This window comes from Pelodiscus sinensis, chromosome 2, assembly GCF_052426305.1.
Source record: "Pelodiscus sinensis isolate ZL-2025 chromosome 2, ASM5242630v1, whole genome shotgun sequence".
NCBI lineage: Eukaryota > Metazoa > Chordata > Testudines > Trionychidae > Pelodiscus > Pelodiscus sinensis.
Genome location: NC_143053.1, coordinates 193,176,075 through 193,191,242, shown reverse-complemented (window position 1 = coordinate 193,191,242; position 15,168 = coordinate 193,176,075). Strand labels below are relative to the sequence as shown.

General features: G+C 36.8%; 1 protein-coding gene across 1 annotated transcript in view; it reads right to left on the bottom strand.

Moving 5' to 3' along the window:
• Positions 1-15,168, bottom strand: part of ZNF385D (zinc finger protein 385D) — a 518,904-nt gene that overhangs the window by 69,703 nt on the left and 434,033 nt on the right. The window contains exon 7 of the mRNA XM_089776010.1: positions 12,329-12,491. Coding sequence (XP_089632136.1) covers positions 12,329-12,491 — 163 coding nt within the window. The remainder of the gene's footprint in view (positions 1-12,328; positions 12,492-15,168) is intronic.

The following is a 15,168-nucleotide window of genomic DNA, read 5'->3' as shown; positions in this document are numbered from 1 at the left end:
AGAGAGTCATACAATTATAAGGCCAAAAGGCTCAATTCTGATAATTTATTCCAACACCTGTATAACATAAGCCATAGGAATACCTTCAATTAATTCCCGGTTTGTAAATTGTTCCAGTGGTTAATTACCCTCACTTAAACATCTGCACCTTATTTCCAATCTGAATTTGTCTAGCATCATCTTCCAGCCAGTGGATCCTGTTATAACTTTGTCTTCTAGATAGAAGGGCCTTCTATTATCAGTTTCCAGTCCTTAACAATTGCATTTCTTCTTCTGAATTCTTGCCTGCTTTATCAATTTTCTATAGTTTTTAGCATTTAGTTCACTTTTTAGCAATTAAACTTCCCATAATACTAATATGTTTTACTGAAGAAGTGTTTTTAAAAGATGGTTTTTAAGTATGAGAGAGTTGTCATTTGATGCATTAGGATAGCAGGGGGTTAGGCAGGGGAAGGAGAAATGAGAATGAGAAATACAAAGTTAAAATCTCATTGGATGATCTGAGTAAAATTTGATTTCCGAGGCTGAAGAGAAGAAAACGTTTAGTTGAAGATTTATTTTTAAGTGGGCTGCATATTAAATAGTTAGAATATAACTAAGAGCTTTTTTCACTTTTTTGGCAATGTCAAAGACCAGAATTACATGTAGTGATACATCAGATAGAGATGTGATCCTATTTACTATTTAGTAAAGCATATATTGGAATAATGCCATACTATTACAAACCTGACATCGTGCAAATAAAATCTGCTTTGAGGTTGGTGTTACTCTGAAAAGTGTTCAGCATTGACCTAATTCTACTCCCATTGACATCAGTGGGAACAGAATGGTCGGAGGGATGGAGGGAGTAAGGGAGAGACTGTTTGTTTGGAGGTTGTGACAGAATCCATCATCTATTATTGACTTCCATTGTTATGTTTTCCAGTATACCTCCAACACACTCTTTTTCACTCTCTAAACTAGGGGCTACAGGAATGTGTCACAAGGATTGTCTATACCAGTTCTACACCTGCTGTGCCGATGTGGACTCTTAGTATTGCTAGGGGCTGCTCCCCATCTCCCCCATATCTGATACAAAGTGAAAGCTACAAAGCACCCCAAGGTAGCAGAAACAATCACTGTTATTTTCTTGCATTACCAACTGTCTCATTTGCAAGTGTGAATATACTAAAGAGCTTCAAGGAAGATCTGTTTCCCCAGTTGTACTAGTATGGAGAGCATTGATATAGATTTCCAGACTCTCCAAAAATGAACAACTATCTTCAAGTATAAGGTCAAGGGATTGGCTCCAAATCCATAGCAAATTAGTCCATAAACTGAGAAAATAAACAAGCAGATTAATGTAATAAATCTCTTGTCCTGGGAGCGTATTATAAAAATGTGACAAAATATGGGGGAAGTATTGCAATGCTACAGTATCTTGAAAGAGCCCAGTGATGATTGTTCCTTTGACCCCTGCCTCTGTAACTAGCTTCAGGACTGTTCAAGCAACAACAAAGCAATGCACAGTCTGGAAGGAGCCACTGGCAGACAAAGCGTACTGTGTCATGTATCCAGTATACATCAAAGCTGATGAGTGTAAAGATATCGCCTGACAATCTGGAAATTATTCCAAGAGTTCCAGCAACAAACAAGCTGACAATTTAAATGCAATGAAAGACTCTATTAAATGTGTTAGTATAAAATGCATATCTCCTGTACTAACAATAGTGCTTTGCTTTCTACCTATCTGGGTAGGATGATCCTTACTTTGTGACTGACAGAAGTTTGTATCTACAGGAGTACTCAGGCATAAAATTGTTGTCCAGGCAATTCCAATCAAAAGCAGCTGGGTCCCCAGAAAACATATGATGTTCATATGATGAAGCCTTTAGCTGCAACATATATCGCTGCAATAAAAAGGATTGTATTGCACATTAATGATCAATTTATGTGCGTATAAATTATTGTATTTTATATCACCATTTCACTACACTGAAAAGACAGACAGAAAGACAGAAAGAAAAAGAACTTCTACAAAAGTAAAATCAAAAGAAAATCTATTGTTTCTCAAATTACCATTGAGCTCAAATGCAAAAATGGTACTATCATCTGTGGAATGCTGATAACATTTTGTGATTCAATTAATTATGGATGGTCTAAAGTAAGGAAAAGCAAAGCATAGGTGATTTAAGTCAAGGCTTTTGCAACTTGATCAAACTTTACTAGTTTGGATCACACAGGATTTTCCAAAAATGTAATCAAGAAGATAGATAATTGTGCATCCATCATCTGCAGTTCCCAAGCAAGTAATGATATCATCTATGAAACAATGTGCAATTTGCTCTGCTGATGCAAGGGTATATCTAAAGTTCTTATTTTGAAAATGCCATTTTAAAAGGTAGCCATCTAATGTGGGATTTTCAAAGCTTCCTAGAGGGTTGAGATGCCCAATCCTATTAAACTTAATGGGAATTGGGTCATCTAGGTCCCTTAGCTGGATCTAAAGCTCTCACTCTTAATATATAAATTACCAAGTAATTATACAGAAAGTCCAGCATGTTACTCCAAGCATAAACTCTGGTCTCCCCTCACCAAAATATATGAACCAAGGAGGTTGTAAGACTGAAACATACCTAAAAAATTCAGAGCTCAAAATGATCAATTGTTACAGACTTGAAAAGGAAGAGATATGTGTAGCAGTGATCTCTACAGGCCTGGACACAGCATGCAGCCCATTAATGCTGACCTGCCTCTAATGACTGAATTAGTACTTAGACATGATATGTTAAAATCACACCACGCTTCATGATACAACAAAGGCTGATGACAATAAAGCATTGCTAATCTACGTACATATGCACGTCACTATACTGTCTTTTGGGAATTAGAACATTACAAGATTAAAGAGTTCTATCTATTTGCAGGTAAATTCACAATCTACAATATTTTGGCAAACAGTATACTTGATTTGTACATAAAATTGCTTTGATTGCAATATAACATTTCAGTTAGTATAAAATATGAATTTAAGCTATATTAAACATTTGTATCCTTATTATACAAATTTCAATACACATAGATGTTCTTTTGTTAAGAGAAAGATTACATAAAAAGCTGCTGTGCTGCAAAAAATGCTAAAAAAAAAAATAGAGGAGCTGTCTATAACCATTTTACTAATAGGAGTCCTTTTCCAGGCCTCCCAAATGCAGTTCTGTACATATGGATATAAGAACACACATGGATTTGACTATTTTCAGCTGTCATATAAATGTACTAGGCAAGGAAACCTCATTCAAGGAATTTGAAAATGGAGTAATCAATCTGCATTATACACCTACAAGGGCAAATAACACAATATATATATTTAATAGTCTCAGATTTTCAAATTAACTCACTGTGATAGTGGTTGCACAGCTTGTGACACATTCTCAAGACTCCCAAAACTATGAGTGATAGAAAGTACACCTCTGCCTTAGGAAAAGAACACCTGTTCATGCATCTCATAATGCTTATGGTGACTTGTATGATGCAAGCTCTTATTTGATACCTAACACAACATTCTTAACTGATAATACAATGCAACAATGTGTTTAGAGAGTGCATCAGGCCTGATCAGAGTTGTTATTTTCACATCAACAAACCCTTTTGACATCTGGCACTGAAGGGTTCTTGGGGTTATACACCTATTATATTTGCACACAAACATTCATTTCACTACGTTTCTCTGACCTATATAGTTGCAGATGCTGAATTTTAAGCGTCCATACTTTGGAGGCTTGCAATTCAAATTAGAAAGAGAGTTCTGCAATTCACGCAAAGATCTTACAGCAGACTTTACAGGTAGAACTCTACATTGCTAACAACTTTGGATGAACATGGTGAGAAATGGTTAAATTTACAGTCTGTAAATAATCAATACATTCTTCAATAGCCTACTTTTACTAGGGATGATATTTTGGTCAATGTGTATATATCTTGAAATGAAGAGGGTTACAGTTTTTCTGCATTTCCCTATATCCTGTGCATCTCTTGCCATTTTCTCCTATACTGTTTCCACTTCGTGAGAAATTCACAGGCCATCCATTTTTATAAAAAGAGTTGATTGTCCAATAAGAAACAGTGCCATCAAATGCATGATCAATCACAGCTAACCAACATAGCTCAAGTTTTGATATTCCAGCATCAAAAATTGAAAGACAGTCCATGACGAGTAAAAATACTCAAATTTATCAAAGAAATTTGAACAAATCTGAAGAAACTACAATTTGATCACATTTTGTGAGTAGCTAAACTCAGCAAATAAATTAGGGATTGTTTGTTCAGCTTGGATTATTACTTAACCCCACACATAGACGGAATACAAACTGTCAGGAACAGTATCCCTGATGATGCCACAGCACAACTGGTGGCTGAGCTCTGTGACTTTATCCTCACACACAACTATTTCAGATTCGGTGTCAATATATACCTCCAAACCAGTGGCACCACTATGGGCACCCGCATGGCCCCACAATATGCCAACATTTTTATGGCTTACCTGGAACAATGCTTCCTCAGCTCTTGTTCACTAATGCCCTTTCTCTGCCTATGCTACATTGATGACATCTTCATCATCTGGACCCATAGGAAGGAGACTCTGGAAGAATTCCACCATGATTTCAACAGCTTCCACCCAACCATCAACCTTAGCCTGGACCAGTCTACACAAGAGATCCACTTCCTGGACACCATGGTGCGAATAAGTGACGGTCACATAAACACCACCCTATACCGGAAACCTACCGACCGCTATACCTACCTTCATACCTACAGCTTCCAACCCGGACCCACCACATGATCCATTGTTTACAGCCAAGCACTAAGGTACAATCGCATCTGCTCCAACCCTTCAGACAGAGACCAACACCAACAAGATCTTCACCAAGCATTCTTGAAACTACGACACCCGCACGAGGAAGTGAGGAAACAGATTAACAGAGCCAGACATGTACCCAGAAGCCTCCTTCTACAATACAAGTCCAAGAAAGAAACCAACAGAACACCACTGGCCATCACCTACAGTCTTCTGCTAAAACCTCTCCAACACATATTCAGTGATCTACAACCCATCCTGACAACGATCCCTCACTTTCACAGGCTTTGGAGGCAGGCCAGTCCTCACCCACAAGCAAATTCTCACCAGTAACTATACACCACACCATAGTAACTCTAACTCAGGAACAAATCCCTGCAACAAACCTCAGTGTGTGTCTAGACTACAGGGTTTTGTCGACAAAAGTGGACCTTTGTCGACAAAACTATACCTGCGTCCACACTGCCTTTGAGTTATGTCGACATAACATCAACAAAACTCAGCAGTTTTGTCGACGTATGTAAACCTCATTCTACAAGGAATAACGCCTTTTGTTGACAGAGTTCTGTTGATAGAAGGCATTATTGCATCTACATTGTCCTTTGCGTCCACACTCTTATATCGACAAAGCGGCTTGCTTGTCGACAGAACTGGATGTAGTCTAGACGCTCTTTGTCGACAAAACTTCTGTCGACAAAACCCTGTAGTCTAGACGTATCCTATGTGCCAACTCTGCCCTCATATCTACACCAGTGATGCCATCAAGGACCTAACCAGATCAACCACACCATCACTGGTTCATTCACCTGCACATCTACCAATGTAATATACGTCATCATGTGCCAGCAATGCCCCTTTGCTATATACATTGGCCAAACTGGACAGGCCCTACGTAAAAGAATAAATGGACACAAATCAGATATTAGGAATGGCAATATACAAAAACCTGTAGGAGAACATGTATATCTCCCTGGACACACAGTAGCAGATTTAAAGGTAGCCATCCTGCAGCAAAAAAACTTCAAGACCAGATTTCAAAGAGAAACTGCTGAGCTACAGTTCATCTGCAAATTTGACACCATCATTTTAGGATTAAACAAAGACTGTGAATGGCTAGCCAATACAAAAGCAGTTTCTCCTCTCTTGGTGTTCACACCTCCACATCAGCTGCTACAAGAGGGCCTCACTTTCCATGACTAAATTAACCTCGTTATCTCTTTTCTTTTTCTAGCCTGCATATTTATACCTGCCTCTGGAAATTTCGACTACATGCATCTGACAAAGTGGGTCTTTGCCCACGAAAGCTTATGCTCCAATACATCTGTTAGTGTATAAGGTGCCACAGGACTCCTTGTTGCTTTTACTTAACCATTGTCACTCTCTTCTTCACATACTGTATAAAACAGAGGGACAACAGGGTAATCTGAGAAGCTAATTAGTTTTACTTTTAGAAAAATGATTGATTGCAGTAGATGCAAGCAGGGGACCTACTCAATCTTGAGAACTCAGTTTCTCAAACTCTGACACCAAATTCAGCCCAAGTGTAAGTGGCTGCAATGACAATGAAGTCTGTGGAGCTGCATCTATTTACATGGGCTGAACTCAGCTTCTAATTTCTAAGGTCATTCAAAATACTTTCCAACATAGGTGTGCAGATTGCCTGAATGAGTCTGATCCATAGTGAAATTAGTAGAAAAGATCAAGCTGTTCAATGTGAATATCCCCCCTCCCCCGAACCCCCCCCCCCCAAAAAACAATAACAAAAAACAAAAACAAAAACAAAATCAACAGATAAGGCCAGAATCTACAGCTTCACATTCTCCTTGTATTTCAGCAAAAAGATATACAGAAGCAATTTGAAAGTGCAAACAAAAGACACTTAGCAGTTTAATCTATCAGACTCTCATCAATAGTCTTTCTTACTGTAACGAAATATGAATCAAATTTCTGTGTGGTGGCAACAGTGCATGTTCCAAAGCATCAGCCTGGTTTTCATAATTGAAAATCAGTGCAGAAGAGCATATCAATAAACATATGGAATTTTCACAAAGGAATATGCTACGAGAGTGTTGAGTAAATCTTTAAAGGCACAGTATATAAAAAGTGAAACAGATAGCTGTTGGAATCCAAACTGTTGTGTGATTTTGTTGAAGAATCATAGAACACTAAAACTGGAAGGGACCTCAAGAGGTCATCAAGTCCAGTCCCGTGTCCTCATGGCAGCTTTTGGAGCTCTCCTCTTCCTGCTATCATGCTCTCTTTCTGGACAAGTCTAGACTACGGGATTTTTTTCAAAAGGAGATATGCAAATTTGGCACTAATTTGCATATCTTCTTCTGATTGCATTTTCAAAAGCGGGTCTTTCAAAAGTAAAACTAGTCTGGATACAGGTTTTTCGGGGGAAAAAAATCCTTTTTCAAAAAACCGTCTAAACCTCATTTTTTTAGGAAGAGTGTTTTTTTTTCAAAAACCACCCATGTCCAGACTACTTTCACTTTCGAAAGACCTGCTTTTGAAAATGCAATCAGAAGAAGATATGCAAATTAGTGCCAAATTTGCATATCTCCTTTCAAGAAAAACCCGTAGTCTAAATGTGCCCTCTATGTTTTCCCTCAGTCATCTCCATGTTCCCCCTTACCCTTTCAGTTTACCTTCTCATCTCCCATCAGCCATTTTGTTGTATTGGATGCTGAACTGGCTCACGTACCATACCTAGCCTTTTCTTAAGGATGGTGCAAACTGAATTGGAATTGTGTGCCGTTTCAGGCCCAATGGCCATCTGTTCATGATCAATGTCCTATTATATAAGGAGAGGATTTTCTCAATTTTCCAATAAATCATTTTTAAAGGCTTATACAAGACTGCTGTTTTTTGTCAGATTCTTTCGGCAAAAACTGTAGCTTCTTTTAACCCTTCACATGATGTATAATCCCAACTTTCCTAACATTTCTCAAACATATCATCTTGTTTTTGCTTCAGATTCTCACATACAATTATTTTTTTAACATGTTTCCCATCAGCGCCCCTACAGTATAAAAGCATATACAGTATATGAACCTATTGCCCTATTTATATGGGAAACTAAATGTATGATGTCACAGCTCTGTGAGCAGCAAAGCATTTTCAGATTATATCTATTGCACTACAAGAAAGGTTTTATACACACTCTCTCTCTCTCTCTCTCTGTCTTTTATACAGTAGTTTTCCTGTTCTCTTAGGCTACATCTAGACTTCAAGCCTCTTTTGAAAGAGGCTATTTTGAAAGATACTTTAGAAAAAGCCTCTTTCGAAACAGAACATCTAGACTACAACCATTACTTTCAATAAAGTAAGCTGCTTTTTCAAAAGAGAACATCCAGGCAGTCTGGATGCTCTCTTTCGAAAAAGCACAGTTTGCATAACATAACGCCTTTTTTCGAAAGAGTACTTTCGAAAAAAGGCATTCTTCCTTGTGAAACGAGGTTTTCCACGGTCAAAAAAACTGCCACATTCTTTTGATTTACTTTCGAAAGAATGGAGCAGCAATCTAGACATAGGAGAAGTTTTTTCAAAAAAAGGCCACTTTTTTTTGAAAAAACCCTGTAGTCTAGACACACCTTTAGAGTTTTACTTAGCTTTTAGGAGAAGTGTTTTGAATTTAGTTTTATGGTAATTTTGAGGGCCTGGGCTTAAATCTGAAGACATTTAGGCATTAAGATTTCATTGAAATCAATTGGAGATGGATACTTAAATACCTCTGAGGATCTGGGCCAAATTTATAACATCTAGAAACAACACAAAAGCTGTGAAATCTCTGTCAATGACTGTCATTATTGATATCAGATCATAGCCAGAGGTCACGAGTTACGTGGGATACACTGTGTGTGGTGACAGAGGAAGATCAAATGATGATATATTCTCTTCTATGTAGAACAATGATTCTGACCCGATGCCTTCAGGACTTGATTTATAAGAACTTATTTATGGGGATCTATGTCTACATGTAGTAGAAAATATGCACTTTTTTGCCTCTCAAACATTCTGTAGAAGAAAGTAATCTTAAATTCTAGTTTCCATATCATTGTAAATTTCACATCAACTTGGGATTCGAATTCACTTCCTGTTTTCACAGCATGACTGCTCCATGTACTAAACTGTCAACACGGTTACTGTATGTTGAGAGGAAGGCCCCTTCCTTTCAAACTGTTGTTATTGCTAGTATATCCATGCACAGCACTCTCTTCTCCAAAGAATTTAGACCAACTAGTTGAACCCTCCAAATGATTTTAGAAGTTATTCAGCTAGGTTAAGATATTACTGATCTTCACAGAATGAAGGTCCCCAGATCTTGCTTTCCACCCTTAGTATGCAGTGCCATTATTTGTCCAAGATTATAAATTATTCACCTGCATGGTAGAACATGTAGTCACCATTATTTATTGCACTGAGACGTGTTGATACCACTGCTCAATAAAATACTTAAGGGAGAAACTATGTAACAAACTGCTGCTTCAGCTCCTGCATCAAGTTGTATATTATGTGATCTTTTTTCATAGTCTTTAATGCATGGCATTGAACGTTTCCTGAGATAGGAATTGCACAAGGTAGGCAGAGCCAGTGAACTGAAATCTTGACCAATGTGCTATGACTGACATGTCATCCACCATTTAACTAGTGTTGCACATGATATATTAATGGCGATTTGAACATGACCCCTTCTCAGCTTACTTGAGATTATTCATTAATCTTCAGTATACTGCTTCAATAAAGCTGAAGGAGGGACTATTAACAGAGGTTACTTAAAATCATGGACCCATGTAATTAATTAGGAAAACTATGGAATAGCAAGATATTCAGACTGGTGATATGAATCTCAGTATGGGTGCTTTTTATGGCCAACATTTTCAGAATGCCTATATTTAGTGTATATGACTGTCTTTGCCTTTCCTAAGCTATTGTATTCTGAAGAGTCTATGTAGGTTGTGTAGGAAGGAGAGCAACTGAAAAGAAAATTCAGTTATCCCGAAGATAATGGGTCCAAATAGTTTTGCTACCCAAAATCTTGGTAGTGTTTTTCTTTTGCTTCTGCTGCTGATGTTTTCTCTATAAATTGTGGTTAAATAAGAAGGTTCAGTTCTGCTCAGTTAGGCCAATAGAAATCCAGAGCCCAGAATTGGGTTCCAAATATCCAGACATGATACTTCTTTTTGGCTGATACATTTGAGGGGTCACAAAAGTATGATTGATGATTTTTTTTTATCCTATCATTAAATGTGAACTATTGGCTGAGGTTCATATTTTGTGAAAATAATTTTGCCATTGTTTTACTTTTCCAGTTGACATTGATGTATTTCCTGCTGCCTTGAGTATTGGTTTGTTGATTTCCTGCTGACATCCCTGGAAACAGAGAGTCCTCTTCAGCAGAGTTACTTTTACAATCCAATCTTTCAATCAGCACTTTCTCTTCTTTTCCTTCTCCTCTCCAAGACTTCATGACCAATGCCTCTTTTCACACTAATCTTGTATTAGCAATATGGTCCTTATTACTGCAAACAGTTATACACACATAACTTTAGTGCTGTGAGTAGCATGGCTGAACTCAGTGAGTATAATTACATAAGCACTTATGGGTTTGCAGGGTTGGAGCCATGGATTTTATTTTGGTGTATCAAGGTAACATAATTAAAATTAACTCACTGTCATGACCCCAGTGGCAAAGATAGTACAGAATTCTCAAACAACCACCAAAGGCATATTGTTCATATACAACATAAACCTAATTTATGGAATATTTCCAGGAAGTTATAAATGAGATCTGAAAAGTAAAGTAACTTCCCCCGGCCAGCGCTTGCTCTTGCAACAATTACTGTGCAGTCTTCTCTCTGACATGCTGATATAAGCACAGATTCAAAATACTGAGTTCCGATACACAGTAGATCATAGAAACCTTCAGGAGACTGACTGAAAGCCACATAAAGTCAATGGAGAGACTCACACTGATTTGGATGCATACTGCGTCATCCTCCAAGGAAATGTCTGCCACAGACAAACAACACAATGCAGGCAAAACTTTTTAACAATTAAAAGTTACAGCTTTACAGTATTTCACTTCTGTCTTCTTCCCTTTTCTATAAGAAATCTGCCATAATAATTTAGACAGCAGTAAGTCAGCTCTTTGCACAAAACTCACTCTCAACATAACAACAAAATATTCAGTTTACTAACAAGTAAGAGATACCCCCAACACTGAAAACTATGATTACATTTTAGATTTATTCTTGTAACTAGTTTTGGTACTACCTTCCCTTCCCCACACTGCTCCACAGTCATCAATGCTTTTAATGTCACTAAAAACTTGGCTATATTCGGTGTTAGAGAAATCTCATGATAACACAGGAAGTTTTTTATAAGTGTCCCTTGTGCCAAGTTAAGACATATGGCAAGCCTGAAAAAAAAAAACCTTGATTTTTGAATGGCAATTATAACATGAATTTCCGCATAACACATATATTGCATTTAACATATTGCTTCTGGCAAAGACCCTACAAAAAGTATTAAATGCATGTTTCTATGATATTTATATTTTTTCAATGCTTTTTTTGGTATATTTCTATTTAAAACACCCAAGCCTCTAACATGGGAGAGTTTCTTTCAGATGAGTAGCTCTCAGCAGAATATTATACATTATTTGTTCATTATACATTATTTTTTTCCTGTAAGCCTTTGTGTATGCATTTTATGTGTCTGATACAATATATACATTACAAAGAAATATAAGAGCAATTATTTATTGTGAACTACTATAACTACTAATACTAGTTTATAAAAACTTATATCCTTCTTTTGAAATTTCAAATACTGTAGCCTATATTTTATACACCAGGTTAACTGAATCCCATTGACTTCATGTGATACATGCATAGATTTTTTCTTCAAGGAAAAAACCTACTCCCCAAGCAAAAATTTAATGAATATTATTTCAGTCTGAAGACTCAGCTTAGTAGAATAATTGGCATCAATGACACTTACCTGTTTATGTGGAGGTTATCCAGCTATTATCCAGCTCAAAATCATGCATTTTAAATAATAATGCAATGCTTGAAATTTATGACCATACGGCTTTTACCAACAATGTTTTTATCAGAGTCTTCTCAACACAATTAGTGCAATTTGCTGCATTGTTTGTAGTTAAAACCAATGTGCCAGAGGTAATTATGCAGATAAAGACATTGCATAGAAACTACAAGATTTAGAGCAGTTTGTATTTATTGGTCATTTGCCATAAATATTACTTGGGTCATACATATGCATTTTAGCCTAAAAGAATGACAAGCCTCTTTCCACAAAAGACAAAGTCAGTTACCTGACTAACTTACTCTCACAAGTATGTTGAAAAGAACAAAATCAATATTGCACAGAAGGATGGATCAAGCATGAATCAATGTGGCAAGCACATAACCAAACAGACATGGAGTTAAACAAGAAAAAAAAAACAACAAAGAATTATCGCTTAACCTGTTTTGTCAGAGCTGGTATTGATGGTATTGGTAGTGATGGAAGTGAAGGTAGTCTTTGCGCTGTCCTTGGTAGCAACAGATTTCTGCTTATTTTTCATGGCTTCCAGTGCTTTGAGCTTCTTGGCATGTTTAGTGCCTTTGTAGTGGGCCGCAGCCTGGCTCTACAAAGGAGAACAAAATGAACCATGCAATCAGGCTCATTTCTAAACTGGCATTCTCTGTATTAGTACAAATACAGACTACCTTTCAATAATGGGTACCATTCAGAAAACATAGGCAGTGACCGAATTATATAGAGAATGATGCTTAGGAAACAGTGAAAATCATAGTCAAACAAGCCCAATATAATAAATATTATGTAATACTATATTACTTTCAGCTCAATATAATAGAGCTGTACTCTACCAAATGTCAAATGCATTCTCTTTATCAATTTTGCTATTATGAGGTTTTTGCTATCACATAAAGATTCAAAGTCCCAGAGAGCCAGGAGGAAGACATGTTTTTCTTCTGACAGGTCTAGGGTTTATACACTTTCTATTACAAATTTTGCCACACATTTCTGTAGGGAATGGTTTACATCTAACTTTGGAAGCAGGTACTCGTCAAATGAAAAGCAAGGATTGACTATCCAGAAAACCCCATCACCTCAGAACTAACTGAATGCAATGCAGACATGCCCATTTTTGGCTTTTTTTAAAAAAAATAATTAGATAGTTTCAGTCCACCTGCTACAAAGATAGTCAGTAAAATTCAAGGTGAGAGGTTTTCAGTGTATGATTCCGTGGCCAAGCCTACCATGTTGCCAGATGTGTTTTGGCTACTTGGCTGAATTCGAATACTTACTAAAGATTTTCACACTACTCTGTAAGAACTTTGAATCACTGTTATACGAAGAGTTCATTGTGATAACTCTTCTATGCATTTATGCTACTTATTTCATGGGGCATTTAAGTATAAAAAGTATCTTATTAAAATGGTGGAGGTGTGTAAATATTCTTCCTGAATAGCTTCTCTAGATATTTACAGCTCTTCTGCAAAACAAGAGCCAATCCTGCAATTCATAAAATTAATGGAACATTACACACCACAAGATTTCTGCTACCAAACTCCAACCCTGATTTGTAGCAATTCTCTTTTTGGCAACAAACAAGGCCACTAATTCTTCAGGAAAAGACCTGAACTTTAATCATTTTGGAGTCAAAAGCTAAGTATGTTATACAGCAGCATTGTAACTTGTAGTGAAAACAGCAGAAAATAATTATATATGAAACTGAAAGGATCAGCGACATAACAGGACTTCAGTCTTTCGATGTAAGCCAATACTGCTGATATGGGAGAATGCAATATTACCTAGGATGTTAGCATTTTATTTTAACATAATCTTATGGGAAATTTTCTGGGGTGATGCCAGGACATGCCAAGCTAATATTTATATTATAATGAGGTTTACTTATAGTTCTCAGTACTGATAAAAAGTCATTATTCCTGCCTCAACACCTGTAATTTGGATATGAAAAAAGTGAAAGAGAGAGATTTAATCTAATCTAAAAAGTTAGCTCTCTTTTACATGCATCATTCACTTTGGTTGAAACATTGATTTCTGTATCCCTAAAATACAGAAGCTATACTAGGTACCCTTATTGAAAGAACACTGGACGGTGAAGTTATCAGTTAGAAACAACTTGAACAGAAACAGCACAACCATGCAAGTTTTACAGTTCCCAACATGTAACACTAAGACGTACTATAAGCCAAATATGAACAGTTAAGTGATGTTAATTACTGTTAATTTGAAGGACCAATGTCAGGTTAGGATGATGGCATTAAAATGGAACAATACTGTTTATTATGCCACTAATACAACATGTTTATTGCCATGATTTATAGCCATGTATGATTATCTTCTCTAAAAATATTGTTTGTCAGCATTCTATTTTATTTTGATCAGTCAGGTCCTGACACTGATATACTTACTTACACTGACTAGTAGTTTACTACTCCACTGCGAGTAAAGCTATCGGATTTTGGCCATACACATTTGATTATTAATTTGGTATTTGTCTGACACACTCTTCCTGTATGTCCATCATTCCCTCAGCTTTCAACACTCCTTGGTAAAGCTCCACAAACATGATGTCAAGAGTGTTTTGTGTATACAGTTATTGCACAATGAGGCCATGCCTGGGAATCTGTGACCTTTACAGTGTTCTGAAATATAGAAACAGAATTTCTTCAAGTAGAAACCCATTGCTTCAATTTACAAATAAAAAATGGCTGCTATGGAAAATTGTCCATTACTCACTTCCCAGACGGCTTCCAGTTTACCACATTCTACTAACAGAAGATTTGTATAGCTTTTTTTTTTATTTCAGAGTGTAAATCTACATTCTTTGTGGGGCTACAAATGCATCTGAGGTTGTTTCAAGATAATCATAGCTGGCAGGTAAATGGTAGTGCTATGTGGTACAGGATAGTTTACTCCATAAGCATCTAACCATCCCCAAATGAGCATACACTCTGAACTGGAACACTACAAAAAATCTGTCATTGTCTTCCACAGCAGGAGGAAGCCAGCAGGAAAAAAAAAGGAAAATAATTCATGAATATTCTATCCAGTGTGAAAATAGAAAATGTGATAGCAACACCTGACAGAATCATTTCTTAGAAAACTAAAGAGAACCAAATAAGTCTCATTACTAGAATGTCACAGCTACTTAAAGCTTACGTCTAAAAATCAGATTTTAAGACAGAATTATTCCAGAGAGTCATGCAGAAATGTTAAGAAAAATGGGAAGGAAAGGAAGGAATAATTCAGATTTTTTTGTGGAAATTATG